This window comes from Chiloscyllium punctatum, chromosome 41 (assembly GCF_047496795.1).
Source record: "Chiloscyllium punctatum isolate Juve2018m chromosome 41, sChiPun1.3, whole genome shotgun sequence".
Classification (NCBI taxonomy): Eukaryota; Metazoa; Chordata; class Chondrichthyes; order Orectolobiformes; family Hemiscylliidae; genus Chiloscyllium; species Chiloscyllium punctatum.
In genome coordinates, this window is record NC_092779.1 from 29260716 (window position 1) to 29287868 (window position 27153).

Here is a 27153-nt window from a genome sequence, read left to right on the forward strand (position 1 = left end):
AAGCTAGAAAGCGAAGGAATCATCAAACCAGTCCAGTTTGCAGAATGGGCAGCACCAGTTCTATACATTGTGAAGCCCGATGGGTCAGTTCGGGGCTTTTAAACAAATGGAAACCACTTTTCGCAGCTGGATAAATACCCAATCCCTGGCATTGAGAACTTATTCAAAAAGCTGACAGGAGGGTGCTGCCTTCACAAAGCTGGACATGAACCATTTGTGCCTGTAGTTGCTTTTAGATGAGGATTCCCAGAAGTAGGCCACAATTAATACCCATAAGGGTTTGTACCAATATACAAGACTGCCTTTTGGGGTATCAATAGCCTGTCCCATTTTTCAGTGGATGATAGAGAACATTTTACAAGGTCTACCCTAGGATTGCCATTTACCTAGATGATGTGCTAATAAACAGTAAGACCATTAAAGGGTACTTAGAGAACATGGATATTGACCTTAGAAGTTTCTCCAAAGCAAGCAGACACTTTAGAAGGAAAGGAATGTGCATTCCAGGCACCCTAAGTGACCTTCATGGGCTACAGAGTTGACAAGATAGGATTACACCCTTTCAAAGATAAAGTGAGGGTGATCGAAGGTGCCTAGCTCTCCCACATGTTATGGAGCTTAAGTCTTTCCTTGGATTGGTGAATTATTACAGGAAGTTCATATGTAACCTGGCCTCCAACCTGGCACCCTTACATCTGCTCATGATAAAGGGTTCACTGAAACACCAGATCTCTGACAAGGATGACATTTTATCATGGGAAGCAAGGAATGATTGCCCTGAGTAAACATTGCAGACAGCTACTTGCAGAACTCCACCAGAACCACCCAGGGGTGTCCAAAATAAAAATGTTGGCGAGAAGTTATGTCTGGTGATCAGGATTGGTTGCAGACTTAGCTGCATTGAAGGAGGGAGGTCAGTGCCCAGAGTACCAATAAGGACCCCACATTCATGGGAATAGCCGGGTAAACCCTGGACTTACATGTCGAATGTTCCCACCCTTTCACAGGTTCAACGTTCTTTGTCATTGTGGATTCCCACGTGCACAGAGTTCATTCGTCAAACATGGGAACAACAATATAAAAGCTGTGAGTATCTTTTTCAATACACAGCCTCCAGGACGTGGAGCCACAGACCACAGGCCATCATTCACCAGCCAGGAATTCAAATATTTCCTAAAGTCAAATGGCATCCAGCATAGAAGAAATGTTTTGAACCATTCATCGTCCAATGGTCTAGCAGAAAGAGCAATCCAAACTTTGAAAGGCAGACTTAAAGAAACAGTCTTCAGTTTCACTAAATGCCAAACTGTTCGGAGTCCTATATGATTATTTGACCTCATGCAACTACAGGGATAGCTCCAGCAGTTTGCTAAGGGGGAGAAGACTCCACCAGGTTAAAGTCTGATCTTCCCAGACACTGGGGTGGGAGGGGGAGGGAAACTACATAAGGGAACACCAGGAATCACACTCCACTGAGTGACAGAGGCAGTTTACTGCAAGGGGACAATGTTTGTTGCTGAAATCATGGAAATGGCTGTGCATAGGAAAGTGGCATGGTCCTAAACAAGCATGTGAACCACATGAAAACTGCAAACTTGCAAACGGGGTATAGGCAAAACATACCAGGCCCCTCAGTACAGCCAGTAAGCCTGTCAGAACCTGGGGGTTCTCTCCCTCCTTCTAGCGTCAAAGAAACATCTGAGGATGAGATGGAAATGGAGAAAGTCGCCATCTTGATCTGTTTACCACCTGACGAAGAGAGTGATTTTTTTCTGAGACACTCTGGGCACAAGAGGTAGCCTACGATCTGGTACCGTCTATATCCGAAGCAGTGTTGGAGGAAATGGACACAGTGTGAAAATGCTTCAGGTGAAGCTACAAGGGAAAAGAACAGGTCTATGTCCCCAGACTTAGAGGATAAGGGACGTAGTGACTGTAACAAGGTCAGCCAGGTGGACTGCATCAAATAGGAATTCCCTGAGTGGGGCTGTTAACCTGGTCCAATCAGAGGGGGAGAGTCCAGCTGACAGATATACACAGGAATATCTCCACTAATGCTCTCGATACCTTTAGGGAGAGGTGGGAACCCTCGGGGCTGGAGTGCTTTATTTCCCTCTCCAATTCTATTTTGATTTGATCCCTACCCACCGCCCCCTCCCCTTCACATTTTCTTTCACGCAAGCATTGCTCCTGTCAGGCTCTGCCTGACACTGGTCCCCTGTCCACATTAGTGTTTTTCCTGGTGTTGGAATGTTGAATAAAATTATTTACACGCTGGTGTTTTCACTGAATCTCTGTACAACACACACAAACCACAATATGTAAACAGGAGCGTCAGAAGTTCTGTTCACTCTGAGGAAACTGAAACAAGTACTATGCATGTGTAAATAAAGGGTGACTTGTTGACAAGATACTAGCCTCTGTGGAGTTAGTTCAGGTGACATTATCTCATTATGTAAAGAAGACCCTGTTGGCTTCCTTGCCCTTCTGCTCTGAAGGGCAGTTTATAATACAAGATATCAGGAGTATTGTAGATAGCACACCCAGCCAATGTCATATTTTTTGCCGAATGGGCCATTAAAATCGCTTCTAATGTTTGAACTGCAAAATACTTTTTAACCTTATGCTGCTGATTGTGATTCCTAATCCTCCTTCCATTTCTGTTCAGCAATGGCAAATCAGTGACAACTGAAATCCTGAGCATAACCTTTATTACAAACACTGAAAATAAGCAAATATGTTCCAGAATAAAACATCATAACAAGATAAAGTTAATTTTTGATTATTTTACATATTCAATACTTTTGATTGGTAATTGCTTCCTGCCTTCAGAATTGCTAATTTTCATTTTAAATTACTCTTTGCTCATTAATTGTTTTCATAACTGTTCACTCAATGGCGTCATGACTATCTTCATTTAAAAACAAAATCAGCAATCCAAAGAGTTTTACATTGCTTACAACTAATAGAAGCTTTGAACTTCTGCAAAGTGTTGAAACTGTTGCTAAGGAGCAGCATCTGACACTATCTGGGGATGGTTTCTGAAGAGAGAGGTCTCTGACTAATTTACAGGTTTCCAATGAAGAGAGCAGATCTCCATGATGGAGATTTCCCTCACCAATCTGTTCACTGAAGTGATTATACACCTCAAGAGAAGATGCGATTTGAATCCAGGTTTCCTGGTTCAAAGGTAGGGATACTACCACTACACCATTAAAGCCTACCAGATAAGTGTGAGTCATAGAGTCACAAAGCACATAAACAGATCCTTCAGTCCAACGAATCCACACTGACCATGTTCCCAACTGGACCAGTCCTACATGCCTGCGCTTTGCCCATATTCTTCCAAACCATTCCTATTCATGAACTTATCCAAATGACTTTTAAACATAACTGTACCTGCATTCACCACTTTCACTGGCAGCTCATTCTGCACATGGGCTTACTCTCTGTGTAAAAAAAAGTTGCCCCTCATGCCCCCTTTTTAAATCTTTCTTCTCTCACCTTAAAAATATGCTCCCTAGTTTTGAACTCCCACACTCTTGGCAAAAGATCCTTGTCATTCACCTTATTGATACCCCTCATTATTTTATAAACCTCAATAAGATCACACTTCGCTCCAGTTAAAAAAGTCCCAGCCTTTCCGGTCTATTTTTATATCTCTATCCCTCCAGCCACAGCAACATCCTGGTAAATCTTTTCTGAACCCTCTCCATATAATCCTCTCTATAACAGGGCTACCAGAACTGTACACAGCATTCCAGAAGAGGCCTCACCTATGTGCTGTACAACCTTAACATGATATCCCAACTCCTACACTCAAAGGTCTGAGCAATGAAGGCAAGAATGCTAAACACCTTTGTCAGTGATGTCATCCACCTCCCTTGATTTAGAGAGAGCATTCAACATTGACCCACATATTAGACTGAGGCATAAGATGCGTGCCCGAGGGACAGATGGCAAAAATTTATATATGATTGTTGCATACAACTAAAAGGTATCAGAGTGAAAAGTAATTACCACTACAGACCTAAAGGGAATATTTTGGTGGCTGCTGCTTCTTCTAAGGTATCTAATTTATCTCAAGGACAGAACATTGTCCAAGGTATCTCATTTTCTAACTGGTATCAAAGCTACTTGGATGCTGCCTGAACTGCTGTGCTCTTCCAGCACCACTAATCCAGAATCTGGTTTCCAGCATCTGCAGTCATTGTTTTTACCTCGGTATCAAACTAGGTCAATGGTCAATAAAGTAACTTGATCCCTGATAATCCAAAGGGATCTAGGCAAGTAAAAAACAATGAGCAAAGTTCAATGCAGATTAGTGAAAAGTCTCTGATGGACTAAATGAGAACATAAGTGTACATTAAATCATTAAAACATTCAGTAAAAATGTGTTTGAGTTTATCACAATGAGAGTTCTGACGGTTTTGGCAGAAATATTATCATCATCATTGATTAAGAATTCGCAAGTGGTTAAGAAGACCAATCTACCTGTAAAGCAACATCAATTAAAATATGATCAAATTCAATGTTACATGTGAAAAGGAGATACACATTAGCTCTAAAGATTCTAGGTTTCAGAAAAGTTAACTCTAATTGGATGATACAGAATCTGTCAACTGCAATTTGGTGAAAACTTCTCAGCAAAAGGTATGATAAAGGTTACCAATCTCCATGGGTTTACTCACTGTCATCTTAGAATAATCTGGGGCTTTTTCCAGCAGCCTCAAGAGAAGTCACAACAAGCTCAACTTCTAGGAAATCTTATCAGGGCTTGGCGGGTAAAATTACCAGGACTTCCTGGGAACAATTTTGGATGCTTCCTCTAAATATGCAGAAAAACTGGGCAGAAGATATGCCAAAGTCATACATGTCTTCCACTTCAGCAACAATGAACTTGGCCAGAACCCAGGTTAACTTAGGTTCTTTTTTCCCAAAATTCAGACCTCACACATGCTGTCTGGTTGCTTTTTGTACTTTTCAGTATCTGAAACTGGAGAATTGAGCAATAATGCTATTATTGGAAGAGAGAAAACTGAAAGGAGATGTCAAAGTACTCAAATTGAGAGGAGTCTGAAAGAACTAAATAGGGGAGAAAAAAAAGTTGCCACTCATGTAAGAATTGAGAACTAGAGGCCACAGATTTAATGTAGTAAGTAAAAGAGGCAAAAATGTGATGCAAGAAGATACTTTTTCATTCAATGAAGTTGTGTGTTGTGTGTTCAAATTTGCCATTTAATACAAAAGGATTTTTAGAGCATTTTAAAAGTTCACTTCTAAAACTCAATTGTATACAACATAATCTCAAAATATACACAGTTGGCATTTACCTGATAGCTTTCTTTCCTGAGGAGAGGATAAGGCTCTCATTTGTTGTTGCCTTTTTGCTTCAGCATACATATCATCCTGGATAAAGAACAAAACAACAAGTAATTAAATCTCCGATTGAGTGTTATTTTCGTTTTGTAAACTCAGAAGAATTGTAAACTGCAAGGCAGTTAGTAATGAACTTCAAAAGAGCACAGCCAAACTGCTGGAGTGAGCAGATAGGTGGCAGATGAGAGTAAGATGATGCATTTTTGTGGGAACAATTTTGAGAGTCAATAATAAAGGGAATTACTCTGAAGAGAGTATAGGATCAGAGGAATCAGGGTGTTTTCATGCACAAAAACATTAAAATTTGGCAGAACAGTTTGAGAGAACTAGCGTTATTAATAGGGCCTGAGGAGACAAGACCAAGAGGTTATATTTGAACTTACTGAAGACAAAATTTCAACCTCTGGTGGGAGTACTGCATCCTAAACCCAACCCTGGCCACACTGAGGGAAGATGCAAAAGCTCTGGAGACATTATAATTATAGAAAGGTTTATGAGAATGGTTCCAGGAATGAAGATAGATTGGAGAATTGAGCAATAATGCTATTATTGGAAGAGAGAAAACTAAAAGGAGATGTCAAAGTACTCAAATTGAGAGGAGTCTGAAAGAACTAAATAGGGGAGAAAAAAAAGTTGCCACTCATGTAAGAATTGAGAACTAGAGGCCACAGATTTAATATAGTAAGTAAAAGAGGCAAAGATGTGATGCAAGAAGATACTTTTTCATTCAATGAATTGTTCGAGGCGAGACTGCCTGGGTGGTGAGGGCAGTGTAGATAGCTTCAGCCAAGTTATTTAACAGGGAATTAAGATGGCTTTTTAAAACATAAACAACATACAAAGGTTACAGGGAGAAGTAGGAGAATGGCACCAAGTGAAATGTTCATTTGTAGAGCCAGAGCAGATGTAATTGGCGAATGGCCTCAATCTGCACCGTGACAGTTCTGAGACTTTCTCCATTTGTGAAGTAATCTGGCAGGATGGATTCTGGAATCCTGCAAGTCCCATCCAACTTCATCTTATTGACTGTGTAGTCCCATGCTAACTATCCTCTTGGTGAATCTATATTTCAAGGTCTAAATTAGCCTCATGTCCTTTTTGTAAAGTGGAACCCAAGAATTCTCACAGTACTCCAGATTTAACCTACAACTAAGTACAGATTTGAACAAAATTATAATGGGTTATTTACTCTTGTACGCAATCACCCATTTATGAAAATATATGATTGACCTTTGTTGTGAGATTACTTACCTGTTCTCATACTTATTTAGAAAGTTGAACCCATTTGGTCCCCTGATTTGACCTCTTTAGCTTATTTGAATTAGACATATCTCTACTCTTGTCTTATTTACAGAATTGTTACCACACTATCCTTCACCTTAAGAAGCCTTTGCCATTTCTACACCTACTTCACTAACCTAGATTTTTATTTTTTCACTCAAGATCTAGGGACATCACTGGCAAGGTCAATATTAATTCCCTATCTCTTTTATTCTCAAGATGGTGATGATCAGCTGCATTGTCAATTCGTTGCTATCAGAGTGCTGCAGGTAATATCAATTTGCTCTCAGATAGAGTTCATGGAGTTTGCTCCAAAGGCAATAAAGATACTAAAATTTATTTCCAAATTAGCATGGTGTGCAACTTGGAAGAGTGGTTGGCAGTGGAAGCGCTCTCATGTGCCTGCTGACCTTGTTCTTTGAGGTAGTAGAGGTCACAGAATTGGGAGGTACCATCAAAGGGGCCTTGGAAGGATACAGCAGTGCAGTGATGGAAGGAGTGATGGAAGGACTAGGCTGCCAGCCAAGCATGATGCTTTGGACTGGATGGTATTGATCTTTATAAGCATAACGGGAGCAGCACTGATCCTGGCAAATGTAGAAAAGTCAGTCACATTCCTAACTTGTGGATAGATGTTCGGCAGTCACTGAGGCGAGACAGACTGCTCTTGCAGCCACAATATTTATGTGGCTGGTCTGGTTTGATTTATCAATAGTGACACCCACAAGATTGATGACAGGGGATGTGATTATGATAATGCTTTGAGACCCAAAGCATAGCAGCTGTATTGTTGGGAGACTGGCTTTTCTTCGCTTGAAGATTGTTTGAAAAAAAAAACAATCTGCTTCATGCTTTCCAAACTCTGCATTGGTACCAACCTTTGAGATTGTGCTCCTTGTGGACATCCAAAAATACCAGGAGCAATATATATTTGACAGCGCTAACCTCTGCATTATTGCACTTCTCCACTCAGTACAACATCCAATTAACCAGATTGCTGTCTCTTGTTGGAGATGGACTTGGCCCGGCACTTGTGTGCTGCAATTGTTTCCACTCTCAGTCCAAACAAAATGTTGTCCAGGTCTTTCTGCGTTTGGAGATGGACTGCTTCAGCATCTGAGAAAGCTTGACAGGTGCTGAACATTAAGCAACCATCAATGAAAATTCCCCACTGCTGCACTTATAAGTCACAATGAAGATCTTTCATGAAGATTATTGGACTCCAAATTTCCAAGGACACATTGTTTTCTGTCCATCAGTTAGTTTTCATGTAAATTATTAATGCACAACCACATTATTGTTACCCAGCTTCAGAAAGACTTTGCGTCTGAATCCTTCCAAGAATCCACATCTGAGGAATATCTTTCATGTGTAAAAATAATCATTGTTAAAAAGGAAATCTGGATTAAAATGTGTCAAATACCAGTGTCCTTGATTAACCCGTGCACTTCCAAATGATCACTAATTTTTATCTCAAATTGCAGATTCTAAGAACTCCTTCAATAACCAGGCTACAATTAATCAGATTAGACCTCATTTCCTTCTTAAAGCTACTGGTATATCAACTATTCTCTATTGTCTCAGCACAATGTGCACATCTAAGCATCTACTCAGATCTAACATACATTAATGAACCTATTTTTATTTTTGTTTGCACCATCTGTTGTCAAACCTTAGTTGATGTTTAATTCTTGGAACTCAGATCTGAATGCCCTACTTCATTTATACCTTAATGGGGAAGTTTCACATGTTGGACATAAAAGATGTGCTTGAAAATAATCCTGAAAACAATGAGACTGATATGTGAACACACAAATAAACTGAATTTCAGTGACTGCATTGCAAGAGGGGAAAAAAAATGGATTTATAACAGGAATTGTTAACCCATTTCCTTTCAGTCTCCCTCTCTCAACCTGTATAACTCAGTGATAAAGCAAACTGGATAAGCACTTGTTCATGAGAATTCAAAGGACAGCTATACTACTTATTCGTTACTGCTGAACATATAAAAATATTGATTAGAAAACCATGGTTTCAGGTTAAAACCAAACATCTCAAGAACACTGCTGAAAATGTGTTGCTGGAAAAGCGCAGCAGGTCAGGCAGCATCCAAGGAACAGGAGAATCGACGTTTCGGGCATAAGCCCTTCTTCAGGCTTATGCCCGAAATGTCGATTCTCCTGTTCCTTGGATGCTGCCTGACCTGCTGCGCTTTTCCAGCAACACATTTTCAGCTCTGATCTCCAGCATCTGCAGTCCTCACTTTCTCCTATCTCAAGAACACTCTAAGGACTTTTAAACTGCATATTCTTTTATATCCCATTTTCTAAAATTTGTTGTGTATGTGTTTGATGTCCCATCTTTATTACTTTTCTCAAGCTCAGCAAGTAATTAGATTGTTTTCTTTACACCTAAATAAGCTTTGCAATTGGCTCAACTTTGATTCTGGCAAACTAGCAAATTACATTTTTATTGGATTGAAGAGTAGTTGTATGGTAAAAAGAACGTAAAAGTTTCATTGTGGCCAACCAAGTGGGTTTAAAAGGGGAAAGGTAAGCTCCTCATGTAGCTAATAACAACGGTATAAAATGGAACAAAAGAATTTATTTAATGGCTATGGCATGACTAATGAATCCATACCTTTTGCATGGACAGGATGAAAACTATACCCACATTTAGAAAGCTTGAACATGATTTTGCTATATTCATGCTCCATTTAGCCATTAAAAAGTTGCATAATATTCTGATGAATTTACACCATCCCCTGTTAATGGAGAACTAATCTGTTCTCGTATTGTGCCCAATGTCATGGGGTAAAAGAGCCACATCAAATTGTTGTACCAGCAATCAATAACATAATTGACCTCTTGGAAGCAAAGGCATTTATAAATTTGAGAGAAAGAGACTGAGAAAAAGTGATAAGTACATTTTGAAAGCATACCACTTCAAAATGGTGCTTAATATACAATGTGCATTCCTTAAAGCATCCCTTTAAAACAATGAGGCCAGATATGTGAGTACATAAATGAACTGCATTATTCCAGATTCCACAGTGGACTATCGTCTTTGTGTAATATTTCCTAACTTCATAAGCTCCAGTATTTAGATAAAAAGTACACATTATAAACACTTACTCAAAAATATATTTATGCTTTCAAACTTACGTCATTTTTCTGATTTCTGATTTATTTTTGATCTTACCAGTTCTTTGAGGCACAATGAAAGAGGCTTTCCTGTATGCATTGCATTAGTTATCCACTTATTCTCATTTAAGTACTCGTGAATGTAGTAGTATCCATTCTGTTTCTTTGACTGTTCGGCTGAAGGAGCCTGAGATTTCTTCACCTGCATTGCAAAAGCAGTTTTAGAATGGTGAAGTTTAAGTTATTTCTGGCAAAACAAAAGTTTGTGAGTACTTGTCTGCCCATGAGTATTCACTCTTTGATAAAATGACCTCCACGTACCAAAATTGACTCAATGAAGATCCATTTCCTAGGCTTTGTTAAATCCATTCTTAAAGTAGATCACGATGAGGTACAGAATAGGCTAGTGCAGTACCAATGGCCTTTGCCAAGGTTAACATGAGTGAAATGAAAAAGTTAAATCATAAGGTTCCTCATGTTAGGCTATTGCACAAAATACGGAGTTTTGGGATTGAGAGTGATTTAGCAGTTTGATTCAGAAATTGGCTAGCTGAAAGAAGACAGAGGGTGGTGGTTGATGGGAAATGTTCATTCTGGAGTTCACTTACTAGTGGTGTACTGTAAGGAACAGTTTTGGGTCAACTGCTGTTTATTATTTTTATAAATGACCTGGATGAGGGCATAGAAGGATAGGTTAGTAAATTTGCGGATGACACTAAGGTCGGTGGAGTTATGGATAATGCCGAAGGATGTTGCAGGTTACAGAGGGACTAAGAATAGATAAGCTGCAGAGCTGGGCTGAGGGGTGGCAAACAGAGTTTAATGTGAAAAAGTGTGAGGTGATTCACTTTGGAAGGAACAACAGGAATACTGGGCTAATGGTAAAATTCTTGGATGTGTGAATGAGCAGAGAGATTTCGATGTCCATGTACATAGATTCCTGAAAGTTGCCACCCAGACTGATAGGGTTATTAAGAAGGCATACAATGTGTTAGCCTTTATTGGTAGAGGAATTGAGTTTCACAGTCATGCGGTCATGTCACAGTTGTACAAAACTTTGGTGCGGCTACACCTGGAGTATTGTGTACAGTTCTGGTCACTGTATTATAGGAAGGATGTGCAAGCTTTGGAAAGGGTTCAGAGGGTATTTACTAGGATGTTGCCTGTTATGGAGGGAAGGTCTTATGAGTATAGCTGAGGGACTTGAGGCTGTTTTCATTAAAGAGAAGGTTGAGAGTTGACTTAATTGAGACATATATAATCAGAGGGTTAGATAGGGTGGACAGTGAGAGCCTTTTTCCTCAAATGATGATGGCTAGCATAAGGGGACATAGCTTTAAATTGAGGAGTGACCGATATAGAAAAGATGTCAGAGGTAGTTTCTTTACTCAGAGAGTAGCAGGAGCATGGAATGCACTGCCTGCAACAGTAGTAAACTTGGCAACATTAAGGGCATTTAAATGGTCATTGGATAATCATATGGATGAAAATGGAATAGTGTTGGTTAGATGAGCTTCAGATTGGTTCCACAGGTCGGCACAACATCGAGGAGCGAAGAGCCTGTACTGCACTATAATTCGATGTTCTATGATTAAAAGACACAGACAAGCCAACACACAAATTATGAATACCCCTAATTATGAATTAGAGATGTTCTGAATTCAAGATGACTGGCCTCCAACAACCATAACAATCTTCCCTGTGCTAGTATGACTCCTAGCATCGTAGCCTTTTCTTCTGATAGCCAATTTTACCAGTGCTCCTTGATGCCACGCACAGTCAAGGGAAGTCACTATCAAGTCAACCCTGGAGTTTGACACCTATGTCCCATGCTTGCACCAAGTTTGTCATGAGGTCAGGAACTGGGTGAACCTGGCAGAAGCTAATTGGAGCGTTGGTGAACAGGTTAGTGTAAAACAAGTGTCGCTTCATAGGACTGTCGATGACTCCTTCCATTACTTTACTAATTGATTGTCAAGGTTTCCAGCATCTGCAGTCCTCACTTTTGCCAAGATTGTAATTGGCTGAGTTGGATTTGTCTTGCTTTGTGTTTACAGGATCTACTCGGGTGATTTTCCACATTGTTGGTAGATGTTAATGTTGATGCTGCTTAGTAAAAAAAACTCACTTTAATCACAGCAGACAGCCAGAAGTACGGGTGGTGGTTTACGATGACAGGCAGGTGGTAAACTATGTGATCTGAAAACTGCCTTGTAAACTTCAGCTATTTCTGAGTGGCAATGATTCCTCGCACAGGAAGGAATGCAGTTAATATTGAGTTGTTAGAGATGTATGACATCATTCAGATTCCCATAAGATCTCAGTTCAGACAAAAGAATAATAAAGGAGTCATTATCGGGGAGAGAACAGTGCTCAAACAACAAATAAAAAGTGAAAATGTTAGCTAGGTATTGATTTTTTTAAGTAACTCCTTCGCATAGCATCTATTTCAATAAAAGGCACTATTTTGCACTTGATATTTCATTACTGTTCTCACCTGTTCTGCTTTTATATCCACAATCTTTTGAATTGTTTTGTCTTCAAACTTTTTTTCCATAATTTTCTGTTGTAGCAGGAAAGGAAAGTCTGGTTAGATTTGCATCTTTTTTTTCAGGCAAACTGATTGGTTATAGCAGTTGAAAGCCTATTCTACTTGAATTAATGATGCTTAGGATGTGATCAAATAGAGATTTCAAGACAAGGAGAGGTTAAGATAGGGGAACTAATTCATCTGGCAAGTAAGCAAAGGTCATAGATTTAAATGATTAGTAAAAGAGATCAATAAGGAGAATTTTCATCCCCCCTCAGGGGATCTGGAGTGTTACCTGAAAAGGACATGAAAGGTGATTCATGAATAATTTTAATAGGGAATATGGAAAGGTAATTGAGGTCAAAGAACTTACAAGGTTCCAATCAAAGAGTACAGGCTGTGGAGAGCAGCAGGACTGCTGTCTCAAAAAGTCAACCCAGGAAAGATGGGGATTCTATGCCTTCATGATCAATTCCCAGAAAACATTTACCTTTAATTGTTGCTGCTGTTTAGTAGTGATGTATGGTGCAAACAGATCCTGGTTATCCATAACAACAGCTCCCAAATCACGATATGGCCTGCAAAAGCAGAAGAAACATTGGAAAAGTTTGCGTTATCTCCTCAGATCCCCAGAATGTATTTACTTACATGTATAGGAGTGCCAATAATTAGGAAAAAAATTGATCATGTTACCCTCCTAATAATAGCATGATCTAACAGTAGGTATTTGTTTAACTATCACTAAGCAACTGAAGGCTGAAAGTGAAGTTAAGCATCTGTACAGACCTGATAGTTTTACTGGGTGGCATTTGGGGCGGCATGGTGGCTCAGTGGTTAACACTGTTACCTTATCGCACCAGTGACCCAGGTTCAATTCCTGCCTCGGGCAACTGTCTGAGTGGAGTTTGCACATTCTCCCTGTGTCTGCGTGGGTGTGCTCTGGTTTCCTCCTACAGTCCAAACATGTGCAGGTCAAGTGAATTGGCCATGCTAAATTGCCCGTAGTGTCAGGTGCATTAGTCAGGGGTAAATGTTGGGGAATGGGTCCAGGTGGGTTGCTCTGCTGAGGGTCGGTATGGACTTGTTGGGCTGAAGGGCCTGTTTCCACACTGGAGGGAATCTAAGATGAGGGGTGATTTTCTAACGAGTGGTGATTTTCATTCCAACATTCTGCCATAGTCCAAATGGCAGGACATGAAGACAGATTTCTGCAAAACATTCATGAATCCTGCATTATTCTGAATACACAACAACAGGAATTTAAACTTATAAAGCGCCCTCATCTCAAAGTATTCCTGGTGGGCCGAATGGAGAAGAAAATGCCAGGGAAATAAAGGGAAGGTATTTTTGAGGTAACTAAAATGAATGGGTATATTTAGTTATAATAGGCAAGCAGGAGACAAATGATATATCAGGAAAAGAATAATTTGAATAGATATTAAAGCGAAAAAGTCACAGGAAGTAAGCAAAACTATACATGGAACATACTTCCTAACTTAGAAGCCACCTGGTGTTATTGCTCGTGGCTTAATGTGATAAAATGGCTATTTGGGAGTTTCTTCTTAAGCTGACAATCAAAGGAAATTTAAACTGATGCAGCAATCAACCTAACCTGCACATCTTCAGCCTGTGTGAGGAAACTGGAGCACCTGGACAAAGCCCACACAGACACAGGGAGCATGTGTAAACCCCACACGGTCAGCTGCTCAAGACTGGAAGTGAACCCAGGCCCCTGGTGCTGTGAGGCATCAACGCTAACCCCTGAGCCACTGTGCCACCCAGGTTGTCATTGGACTGCAAATCTTTCCAAGGCTCAGGAGTGAGATAGGACGTGACTAATAGAATTGCAAAATTGGATCAGACCAAATGATGAAGGGATAGAGTAGTGGCAAAAGAAGCCATACAAAATTAGAATAAGGGGCTGCCACGGCAATTGAGATTAACATGCATTCCACTGAAAGGAAAGTTTAGGTGAGAGCACTAAACTGATAGCTTTCTCTTGGTGATGTTTGTGTCCATGTCATTCCTTTTAAGAGAAATAAATGTGATGATCGAGCCACTACTTAATGCACCAGGGTCACACGTGCAGAGATTAAAAAAAAACTTGTAGATCTTTTGATAAGACTATATGGGAGTTGAGGACGCATTGGACCATTAGATAAATACATTTAATAGTTCATAATTTAATAACTTTGACATAGAATTTTTAAAAATACATCAAGACAATTACTTTGCAATAGGTGTAAATAAACCACAGTGTAGAATGTCCTGTCTTCTTTCATACTTCTTTTTCAATGCTGCTTCAACAGATGAATCTGTCTCACCTTTGAACTGAACAAAGCTCTTATCTATAACAAGGAAAAGCTTAAGTTTATTTGTGTTCCATTTATTAACGCACCCATTCTAGTTTGCCTGACTTCTACTTACATAAAGTAGAGATATTCCTTTGCATAATTAAGTTTTGCTTAAACAATTCAGATAAACTAACTGTATGACAAGAAGGAAGACTAGAGTGATTTTTCATGTGCCACTTCCAACTGGGTACTACACAGAGGTCACCCTTCAGGCACACTTCCTGCCATGACCCGAACTCATCTCTGTTTCCATAGAAACATAAATGATCGAAGCAGGAGTCAGCCATTCAACACCTCCAGCTTGATTCACTATTAAGGATGACCCTTTAGCCAGAAGAGATACGTTTATCTCATTCTTGAAGATGCAAAATGTTTTGGCCTCAACCACTTTCTGTGGTAGTGGATTCCACAGGCTCACCTCTCTCTGGGTGAAGAGATTTCTGATTCCTAAAAGATTTTCTCCTCATTTTTAAGCTATGATATGTGGTTCTCAACTTCCCTACGATCAGGAACATCATTCTTGCATCTAACCTGTCAGAATTGAATTAGTTTCTCCTGTCATCCTGATTCACCACATCATAGAATCCCTACAGTTTGGAAGCTGGCCATTTGGCTCAGTCAGGCCATACTGGCTCTCCAAAGAGCAACCTACGCAGACCCACCCCCGCTACCCACGCGCTTCTCATGGCTAATCCACTTGGCCTGCACATTATGGACATGGCTGATCCACCAAAGCTGGATTGTGGGGGAAACTGGAGCACCCAGAGGAAATCCACGCAGACATGGAAAGAATGTCCACACAGATAGTTACCCGAGGCTGGGATTGAACCTGGGTCCCTCGTGCTGAAAGGCAGCTGTGCTGACCACTAAGCCATGGTGCTGTATGTTATCCATATGACATTCCTGGCACAAACCAATGTCCTAGCCTGGCTCCTTGCTTCAAAATAGCAGCGGGAGTATAGGCATGACAAACTGTCTGGAATCTTCTCCTGCAACCAGAAGCATATTTTTGCATTCACTATCCAAATGTTTCCAACAGTGCATCCTGCTGCTCAAGAAATAGCAAAAAACCGACAAGTCAAAAGTAAAAAGATGCAAAGTTAAAGTTCAAGCAGTTTTTTTAAATATATGAAACAACCCTCACAACTCCCACTCAATCCAACCTCACCAAACCCCCCATCTAATTATTTGATGGCCCTGCATTCATTGATTTTCTCATGATTGTGGGTAAAACAGAGGTGGGAGGAAACAAAAACCACATTCATTATTTGGCTGACTGTTACCTGTGCCACCATTGTTGTTGGCACTGGAAATTCCCAGACAAAAGTAAATGGGGGTTACAATTGGTACTTAGGTCTCTAGCACTATATTATTTCCTTTACATTTACAAAACAAGCATTGCCCGCAGGCACACTGGACAGGATTGTTTGCTACATGTTTCTCTAAATGTGCCTCTTCATTATTTGATAATGCCCACAAGACAACTTAAAAAATAAATTAGTCAACGCATAAGCACATAAGTTATATTCACGACTTTAGTCGGGTTTTTGGAATGCTTTTTCACTGTTACCATGCATATGCCATAGAATTAATTTATATTATCAATGTACTAAACCAAATGTGCTCCTTTTAAAGTATTTATCACAATGAGCCTCCTACACTAGGAGGCAAGCAAGCTTCTTTTTCTGCAAAAATGATGACTCAACACTTTTTAACATCCATGACAAAGGGTTTGATCCATCTAAAAGCAGAGGACACCCAGACTAGTTAAATCATATGGATGCCAAACTTACATAGACTTCAGAGTGCAAGTAGAATGGGGAAGGGGTGTTTTTTTTTAAGATTAGATTCCCTACAGTGTGGAAACAGGTCTCTTGGCCGAACAAGACCATACTGACCCTCCAAAGAGTAACCCACCCAGACCCATTCCCCTCCATTAATGTATCTAACACTATGGCAATTTAGCATGGCCAATTCACCTGACCTGCACATCTTTGGATTGTGGGAGGAAACCAGAGCACCCAAGAGGAAGGCCACGCAGACACGGGAGAATGTGCAAACTCCACACTGACAGGTGGGAATTAAACCAGATCCTTGGCACTGTGAGGCGGCAGTGCTAATCACTGAGCCACCATGCCGCCCTGTGTTTCCACAGGCAAGATCCCACTGCACTAAGCTTCCTATCCATTATTCTGCCTGTAATAACCTCTAGTTGAAAATGAGGAGGGGTGATAAGCAAGGTACATATTTATGCATGCTTATCAAGAAGTTGGTAGGTGCACTATGTCACCATTCAAATTAAGAAGTTTTCAAATAACACATTTTTCTTCAGTTGGACTAGCAATAGTGGGTTCAAAGGTACACCAAGCATCCACTCCAACAACCACATTATAAAACAGCAGAGGCAATTTAAAATTCAAATACTATTGCCATAGTGCAAAACATCAAAACACATTTGATTATTGTGCTCACCACGGTCTATTGAAAATCTGGGCACTTCAACAGTTTCAAATTAGAATTTTGATCATTAGTCTTCGGCAATGTGCCACAGCATCTTCTCACCAACTTACCCGCACCAAATCCAAGTACCCTTTTTTCCACCATCCAATAGGAACAGGGATCACTTTATCTTTTGACTGAAACTGACACAAGACATTTAAAGGTTGCTACCTCAGGACTGGATTCAGCTGAAAATCTCCACAGAAAATTTAGGGTTGTGCAACGCCATATACTTATCAAAGTATGATTGTAAAATCGATCAGTTGTTAAAGCAAAATTCATATTGGGCTTACATTAAATATTGATTAATGGGTGAATAAGGAGGTGGAACTGGCTGAATTGTTTATTCTTTCACAGAATGAGGGAGTCATGGTCAAGACCAGCATTTTGTTCAGATTAGAGCGGTGCTGGAAAAGCACAGCAGGTCAGGCAGCATTCAAGGAGCAGGAAAATTGACATTTTGGGCATTCATTGGCATTTTGTTGCCTATCCTTAATTACCCTTCCTCTTGACTTGTAGTTCAATCACATTGCTATGGGATATATGGAATCCAGATCCAGTGAGGATGGCCAATATACTTCCTTAAATGACATTAGTGAACGAGGTGATTTTTTTTTAACAACAATCATTCCCAATTTCATGGCCACAGCTGGACCCAGATTAATTAACCTCTTTAGCTTCCAGGATGGGATTTGATGTTATGGCCACAGACCATTAACCTGGGCCTGTGAGTTACTGCACCATAGTAATTTCCAAGTTCAAAGCTACTAACATTATTTTGTTCCATTAAAAAGAAAGTAGATTTTTTATGTATCTTATTCCATATATTTACACTTTCTAAATACAAACCATCGTGTGCTTTTGCGATGAAGCATTGCTTTACAAAGTTGAAAAGTTGAAGGTCCTTTTCTCTCAAAATTTGCTCTTGAACAACTGGTCTCCTAAATAAATCCATCATTTTAGAAGTCGAATGTCTTGCTTTGCAAAGTATCTGCAACTTTTAAAAAAAGTCATGTGATTTCCCATTTTAAGAAAAACAAAATTTACCAAGGAATGAAAGATCAATCGACTTATGACATTAATTCTTTAACATCTACCAATTTCTTCTAACAGCTACAAAATACAGAGTCGCAGAGCACAGAAACACACCCTTCAGTCCAACTCATTCATACCAAGTTTCCCAAAACGTATCACTCTAAACTTTTCCTATTCTTGTACTGAACCAAATGTCCTTTAAATGTTGCGAATGTACCTGCATCTACCACTTCCTCCATTCCACATATGAACCACACTCGATGTGAAAAGTTGCCCCTCAGGTCCCTTTTAAATCTTTCTCCTCTCACCTTAAAAATAAGCCTCCTCACTTTGAAATTACCCACCTTTGGGAAAGAACCATTGCTACTCACCTTATTTATGCCCCTCATCATTTTAAAAACCTCTTTAAGGTCACCCTTCGACCTCTAACGCTCCAATGAAAAAAGTCCCTGCCTATCCTCATTACTTGAATCCTTCAGTCCTGGCAACAACCTGGTAAATCTTTTCTGAACCCTCCCCAGTTTAATAATATCTTTCCTACAGTAGGGCAACCAATATTATAGAACCTCTCTAATTTTTTTCCAAATTTCAATCTCCGTTTATATAATGCAACAGAAACTAACTCCTCAAGTGATTGGTAGTCTGTGAAGACAGACAAAATCATCTGTCCATTCTAATGTATGTAGTGTCTTGATTTCAGCCTCACGTTTGTCTCTTTGAGTTCTAATTCCAGAGTGGCTTCTTTCACAGAACGAAGCCTAATTTCACAGTGATCTTGACCAGTTGTAGCCCAAAGAAGAGAACAGAGATTTGTCATAGGGTTTAGTGCATTTTTTAAAAAAACTGCTGCACTGACTGGATTCAACTTTTCCATAAATTATGACCTAAACAAGACACTTCAAACATCATTGTCGTCTTTCTGGAAGTTCAGGATTTCTGCTGTGCACCCAGCTGGTCACTTTGGAATGTTTCATGTCTGACAAATGTTATCCAAATGTTGTCACAATTGATTGTTGGCTGCAGTAAGAGATTAAGCAGCAGCCACATCAATTGAAATGGATTATTTGTGCACAAATTACACCCATAGAAAAGATACGCCGTCAATATGTGCGTGCATTTAGTCATAAGACGCTGATTCTGGGAACCTGCAAACAGTAATTAACAGTCAGTGTGGGAGTGGAACGTTCTGGAGGGGAATCAGGGATAGGGTGGGAAGATTCCATGATTAGATTATTGGAGGGTGGGGAGAGGAAGAATTTACTAGAGAAGGAATACCCTGGATGTCCTTGTCAGTTGAGCAGGAATGACAGAATCGACCAACATTGTTGACTTTTCCATGTAAAACTGCAGATTAGGTCCTGATGACTGGATCCAATCTATATCAAAAATACAACCCTGCTTCCATTCCTGCTCCAAAGAATAGATTAATACTTGTACAAAATGGATCTCATTATTTTAACTGCACCATCCTGCAAGGTCTCCGCCAAAGTTTACAATCAGGCTTTTTAAGTTTGTCTACTCTTTCTTACTACTCTCCATCTATATTTAATCATTTTTAATTCACTATGCAATTTGACCAAAGCTGCATCTTCTGATCTGAACTGGCCATCACTTCTCCTTCAACCACAAGCAGCTGCATTGCAGTCAGAAGTATTTCCTGGCTGCAAGTCCTCTGAGTGAAGCCTAAAATTACTGAAAACTGAAGTTAAAGGCTCAGTAATCATTCAAATCTGTGCACCACTATCAATGATGTACTCCCAAACTTTCAGTTTGGTTATTTCTAATGTGTTTCCCTTTACCCACCCTCATTAAAAATAAAAGTTTGTCTCTATAACAGTAGTTGCTACTTTTCAATTGTTTGTTAAGTACTTTTAAACAATTCTCAGAGATCCAATAAGGCACACTTAAGAAGGTTTCATGAATATGTACTTCCAGTGGACTACTTTTGCTGTTGGGAATGCATTTTAGAAATGACGGCCACACACTCCAGAATTAAAATAAAGAATATTTAATGAAGATGTGCCTGTGATCTATTAATATAGTCACAGAGTATTCAAGATTCCATACCAGCAGCATCCATCTATAAAATCGACACCTATAAATGCAAGTCTTCCTTTATCGTTAGATTCTCTGTCACTGTCCTTTTTGTTCAATACTGCAGCTGGCTGGAAATAGTTATTTGGAACATAGTCTACTGCATGATACCCTGCTATTTTCCAATGCCATTAATGGTAAAGAAAGAATATTTATAATGTTGGTAATGCCATCTGAAGCTAGTGCAAAAACAGAACATTTTGGATCTGGGAATCAATTATGCAGGCACAAATGGGAAGATCCTATTGATGCACAATTCTGGTCTCCCTCTTGTCGGAAAGATGTGGTGAAACTAGATAGGGTTCAGCAAAGATTTACAAGGATGTTGCCAGGGTTGGAGGGTTTGAGAGAGAGACTGAATAGGCAGGGGCTGTTTTCCCTGAAGTGTCAGAGGCTGAGGTTTGACCTTATAGAGTTTTATAAAATCATAAAAGGCATGAATAAGGTAAATAGACAAAGTCTTTTCCCTGTGGTGGGTGAGTCCAGAACTGGAGGGCATAGGTTTAAGATCAGAGATGAAAGTTATAAAAAGGGCAACTTTTTCCACACAGAGGGTGGTGTGTGTATGGAGTGAGCTGCAAGAGGAAGTGGTGGAGGCTGGTACAATTACAACATTTAAAAGGTACCTGGGTGGGTTTATGAATAGGAAAGATTTAGAGGGCTATGGGCCAAATGCTTGCAAATGGGACTAGCTTAATTTAGGGTATCTGGTCGGCATGGACAAGTTGGACTGAAGGATCTGTTTCTGTGCTGTACATCTCCATTACTCAATGACCTTAAAAACAATTGATACCATTAAGGGAAGAAAGCAAAGAAGGTTAGGCACTCTCTTTTTCTATTTTCTAAGTGAACACATTTTAAAAAATAGCAATGAGGTCTGTTGGGTTGCAAATGCTTTCTAAAACTATTTATGGATATCAAAGTCCATGGCAGTTCCAGAAACAATTTCTTAAAAGTTTGGAATGTCCCATCTGGAACTGCAACAAATTAGTTTCATGGAGTTGTACAACACGAAAACAGACCCTTCAGACCAACTCATCCATGCCAATTCTAAATTAATCTAGTCTCATTTGCCAGCATTTGGCCCAAATCCCTCTGAATCCTTCCTATTCCTATACCTATCCAGATGCCATTTAAATGTTGTGATTGTACCCGCCTCGGTCACTTCCCCCGAAAGCTCATTCCATACACGCACTACCCTCTGAATGAAACCGTTGGCCCTTAGGTCCCTTTTATATCTTTCCCCTCTCAGCTGAAATCTATGCCCTCTAGTTTTAGACTCCCCTACCCTGGGTCAAAGACCTTGTCAATTTATCCTATCCCTGCCCCTCAGCATCCAATGCTCCAGGGAAAATAGCCACAGCCTATTCAGCTTCTCCCTATAGCTCAAACCTTGAACATGGGGATCCTCAGGGTCTGTTATAACAGTCTGTCCATGTTTAAAACCAGCTACAAATGTAATGTTTCCTGTCCTGAAACTATGCTGGATTTTACGAAAAGCCAAGAAGTCCCACAAAAGCAGGACTCAAACCCTTAGAGGCAAGCATGGACACTCAGGGTGGTACTTTATAGGTGACGGCCAGTTAAGATGGCACTACCAGAATTACCATGCGATGGAGGATGTTCAGCCACCTGCTAGAGCAGCAGGCCAAAGCAGGAGGCCAGCAGTTTGGCAGTGCCACCTTCAGAGGTGGCCATTGCAAAAGCTGCAGCATGAAGCAAAGAGTCTCTCAATTCGCTTTAACCATGCTGGGGTCAGGCAGGCAAGTCTTGCATTCAGCAGTGGTGTTACCACAGGAAGCAGCTATTGTAGCCAGCGAGCCCTTCCATGAAGCAGACATGAAGGGGTCTGCCTACTCTCCCTTCAAGGATGTCAGTGTTTGCCTTGCACTCTCTATATGATCCAGCAGCAGCTCCTCCCAGCATGGGCAAAATGCCACCAGAGATAGCACGTTACCCTTCACTGGGGACAAATGCCTCAACTGGCCTCTTGGAGGGCAGTTATGCTGCTGCAGTTTCTACTGCTAATAGGATGCCAGATAGCAGAAGATATCAGGCTACCCATGCCACCTTCCAGCAGTTTTATCATCCACACATCTCCAGAGATCCGGTAACATCATAGAATCCCTGCAGTGTGGAAGCTGGCCATTCAGCCCACAACAAACCTCTGAAGAACATCCCATTCAAACTCACCCATGGCTAATGCACTAAGTCTTCATATTCCTGGACACTATGGGCAATTTAGCATGACCAATCCACCCTTACTGCGGGAGCAAACCCAAGCAGACACTGGGAGAACATGCAAATGCTACACAGCCAATGACCTCCAAGAGTGAAATTGAACCTGGGTCCCTGGCATTGTGAGCCAGCCGTGCTAACCACTTAGCCACATAACCCAGCCTTTAATTCTGCTGCTCTCCACAGATGCTAACTACCTACTGAGTATTTCCAGATTTTTAAAAATTGACATGGTCTATGGGAGTGTCTTGCATTCTCTGATCCAACAAGCCAACCTGCCATGTAGAGTAAAACATGTTCTTCTGGCTTACTCTTCCCTCACATAGGTCCAGCCCACAACACCATGATCTCCAGCATGGATAGGGCAAGGAAGGACCTCCCACATCTATCCCAACTGGGATAGGGATCAGACCCACCCTGCCTGCACTATCTTGTTAACTGAACCACCCAGGTTTCCATCCCCAAACAGTCCACATTGCTGTGCGAACATATACATTTAAATGTACTTTGTAGCCTGGAACTGCGAATGATGATAGAATTAAAGAAGAATCATAGAATTCCTACAGCAGATAGAGGCCTTTTGGCTCAAAGATTCTGCATCAACCCATCGAACATCATTCCACCAGGCCCACCACCTCACATTTGCTATGGCTCATCCACCGAGCCTTCACATCTCTGGACACGACAGCACAATTTAGCATGGCCAATCTACCTAATCTGCACACTTTTTGGACTGTGGGAGGAAACCAGAGCAACCAGCAGAAACCCACACAGACACAGGGAGAAGAGGTGACAATCAAACTAGGGTCCCTGATGCTGTGAGGCAGTAGTGCTAACCACTGTGCCTCCCTGAAGGTAGACGCCTCAATTCTGACTGCATTGCAGAGCGGACCAAGAACCTCTCCCACTCTTATCAGCTGCTATTGGTCTATGTTGGAAGGTTTTACAAGTCAGTGCTGGATCTAACTGGCCAGATTACCAAAGCAGTTCCTTGGCCATCAAGTCCTGGAATGGGGCTTGAATCCAGACCGGGACTCAACTCACTGTGCCACATGACCTGAAAATCTCAAGGCTCCACAAAAGCAACTGGCACTGATCAGCAGCAGACAGGGTCTATCCTCATCTTCATCTTTGTGCCCATTTTCTGGTATCTAGTAAGCAACCGTTAGAACAATACTTTCAAACGCCATTAATATTTTCCTGATTAAAAGTCGATTTGGTTCTCCCCACCTCCCCTTGAGCCACAAGCAAAGGCATACATACCTGAGAGTGGGAAAATCACACTGGAAAGTAAACAAAGACGTTACACAATGTGCTCGAACCGTTAACTCCACGCGTCCGGAATGTTAGTAGACGCGTTTTATGAATGCATCCCTGTAGACCGCCTGGCTTATTGAGTGAGTGACCTGCCTGCAGAAGTGACCGGTCGACAAAGCTCTGCATCAGCTATGACGCTGTTCACAACAATGTACCAGCCCAGTGTGACCTGAGTCACACCCTGGTCATCAGCCCCTACTCAGGCTAGTCTCCAGGTCTTGGCAGTTAGCCTGCGGGAAATTAGACTGAAGGGCATTTCTGTAGTGAGCGTGACTGACATCCACACCTTTTAGTCAATGGTACTGCAAGGATGTTACCCTTGACCTGATAACGCTATCCATTTATATTTACTGAAGTAGTTTATAAGTTGACCCAAATCCGATATAAATTCTAGTCTGTGTAGTTTCATCTTGAAAATTAGATTTTTTCTTCCTGTGACGGTTGACAACAGAAATTCTTATCATTAACTTCTTCAAATGAACTGTGTCGTGAATTGGAGACAGTTGGTTATTCAGTTTTTTTTTAATGCCATGCATTTTTATGATGGAAACTGCTAATAGTAATTTGAATATTTACTTGGTCAACTCTACTTCAGTTTGGTATCTTTTTTTAACAAAAAAAGCTTGTTTGTTTATGCAGTTACATGAAAATTATTTGCTAATAAGTGCTGTTTGCAGTAATGTTTTCACCCTTGTTTGTAAATGCAACAAATTGTAATAACTGAAAGTAACCATTCTCTGAATATCTCACCATCCTACCAGTTGCCTACATGCAAAGAGTAGATTGATACATAAAATATGTGTTAACGACCCATTTCCATCCTTCAGTTTATTAATATTTCCATACCAGAGTAGCTAAACAGAATAATGCCTTTATGTTATTTGGGCCGTTTGGCTGTTTTCTTGCTATGAGTCCACTGTCTTCCTTGTTTCTTTTTTCACATTTACCTCTCCAAGTCTCATTCCAAATCATCGGCTCTATGATTCTGATCTTCTACAAAATTAATTCCTCCATTATCTGTGTTGATTGAGGCGATTGCTACGTGCAAACTTTTTTTGTGTGTGACTAGAATCTTCTGTGAATTTGTGGTTTGTGATACTTGTGAAAAGCTGCAAAGTGGGGTGTACTTATAACCAAACGGACCAAAACATGAACTCAATCGCGGGAGTTTTATTTTTTGCAACACTACACGGCACTAGCTTGGAGGCGTCAATCCTATGCAACTGGTGGATCGAGACCCTGAACGATTTCAGGACCACGTTATTATGAGGCGCCTGAGAAAAAAAATTGGCAAAACACCACATTGCATGCTCATGGGCTTTTTAAAAATAATTGGTGGCGTTTTGTTTAACCCAGGACTGAGTTCAGGTGATGCTGAGCGTATCAAAGATCAAAGAGGTGATAAAGCTGAAAGGTGCTTGTTTCACTGCTTGATGCCTATTCAATCTTCAATTAGTGGAAAATAATGTGGTTTCCAGGCTTTGTTGAGGGGAACGCAGCCGCAGAAAACAACTGTCTCACAATGTTGTATTTACATTTGCAACGATGGAAATATAAGTCTACTTAAATTATCCGTTTATTGTCGTATTTTTAGCAGCATAACAAAGCCTAATCACCAGAATGGAACGGATTGTGGTTTATAAAAATATGGTCCTTTTTTTAAACTTTAGTATGTGTATTCATGCTTTGGTATCTTGATCTGGCCATTTTGTTAATGTTGTAAGCTGGAGACAATAGGCGATTGCTTTCAACAGCAAACAACACTTGCCTTTTTAAAATTGATCGTACAGGCATTTTCCCCTATTAAAATTAGACGTTTCTATAAAATTTGTAAATGAAAATACAGTTTTGTAGTATTTTCTTAGATTTGTGAGCTGGCACAAAAAATCCTTTGTTTCAGATACATCTAGAAACAAAGTAAGCAGTGGCTTTGAAAAGTTTGTTTAAATTATTGCATTAGATAAAAGAAGGCTCTTAATTTTTTTATATTCTAAAGCCTGTTAAAATAGAGATTGCAAAACCACATTTCTTTTGTTTCCTGTTTCGTGTTTCATTGATTGCAAAGATACTAAACTGGGGTTTAAAAAGAAGCCTTATGTTTTGATACTGGCACTTCATGCTGCAGTTATACTCTCAAATCGGGCTAATCGTGGTTTACATGTTCATGATAAATTTATTTATAATCTTCCAAAATTTAGGGGTTTTTTAACCGTTACTGCTACTTACTCCATACAATGGGAAAATAACTTTTCTTAGCACTGGGGGAAGTTATGTTAAACCACAGTCGTGTGTGGTTGAACATGCGGGTGTCAAGCCTGAGAAAAGTGGTTAATTACTAATGCAAGAAGACATTGCTTTTTTCATGGATCAATTTAATGTAGGTGCCAGTCCAGAAATGTGGTTTGGTTGAAACTTGAAAATGATATTGTATAGTCCACCAGAAACCATGAGTGCATCTGAATTTAACTCTGTAACATTGCAGCAAAAGTTAACTCAAAGACAGTTATAACACAACAAGAATCCTTTGTGCTTGTTCCTTTTTCTTAGAGTTTACTGTCTCAGGTTTGCACAAAAGACATTTTTAAAAACCCAAGAACGGTCTTTAAATGAAAAACTTATCTATTACCCTATTACTACAGTGGATTACTATGAACATAAGGGGAGATTCCTTAGTTCTTTTCCCCCTTATTAAATTGGCTGGGGAAGTGTGGGTCTAATGGTGACATCTTCTGAGACGCCAGTGCACAATTTAACAATAATTCATACCGTATTCAAAGGCTGTGTCTGAGGGATAGAGTTTGAGTACTTTTTTTGCTATTACTTTCTCAAGAATTTTTGTTTGCTTTGTTGATTGCTTCATCCTTAACCATTGTCTCCTCACACATGCTTCAGTGTTTGCCCTCTTTGAATTACCTTTATTTTTTCATATTTATTTTGCTTCCATTTTCTAGTTGTTTTACTTCCTTCCACTGTCTATTTCACAGCTGCATTCTGACAAGAAGATGGAGATTAGGGTTGTTTTGAGGGGCCTACTTCAGGCTGTGGTACTTTTACCACCATGCATTCAGCCTGATCCAGTCTACTCACTGAATTTAGTAAAGATGGCGAGGGTAAGGGAATACTGGATCAGTGGTGCTGGAAGAGCACAGCAGTTCAGGCAGCATCCAACGAGCAGCGAAATCAACGTTTCGGGCAAAAGCCCTTCATCAGGGCTTTTGCCCGAAACGTTGATTTCGCTGCTCGGTGGATGCTGCCTGAACTGCTGTGCTCTTCCAGCACCATT

General features: G+C 40.3%; 1 protein-coding gene across 1 annotated transcript in view; it reads right to left on the reverse strand.

Moving 5' to 3' along the window:
- LOC140465127 (uncharacterized) overlaps nucleotides 1-23918 on the reverse strand; it is a 77833-nt gene extending 53915 nt beyond the window's left edge. The window contains exons 1-6 of the mRNA XM_072560992.1: nucleotides 23817-23918; nucleotides 18036-18183; nucleotides 12824-12911; nucleotides 12301-12366; nucleotides 9862-10005; nucleotides 5334-5409 (exon numbers count right to left, since the gene is read on the reverse strand). Coding sequence (XP_072417093.1) covers nucleotides 5334-5409; nucleotides 9862-10005; nucleotides 12301-12366; nucleotides 12824-12911; nucleotides 18036-18061 — 400 coding nt within the window. The 5' untranslated portion in view covers nucleotides 18062-18183; nucleotides 23817-23918. The remainder of the gene's footprint in view (nucleotides 1-5333; nucleotides 5410-9861; nucleotides 10006-12300; nucleotides 12367-12823; nucleotides 12912-18035; nucleotides 18184-23816) is intronic.
- Between the last annotated feature and the right edge of the window lie 3235 nt (nucleotides 23919-27153).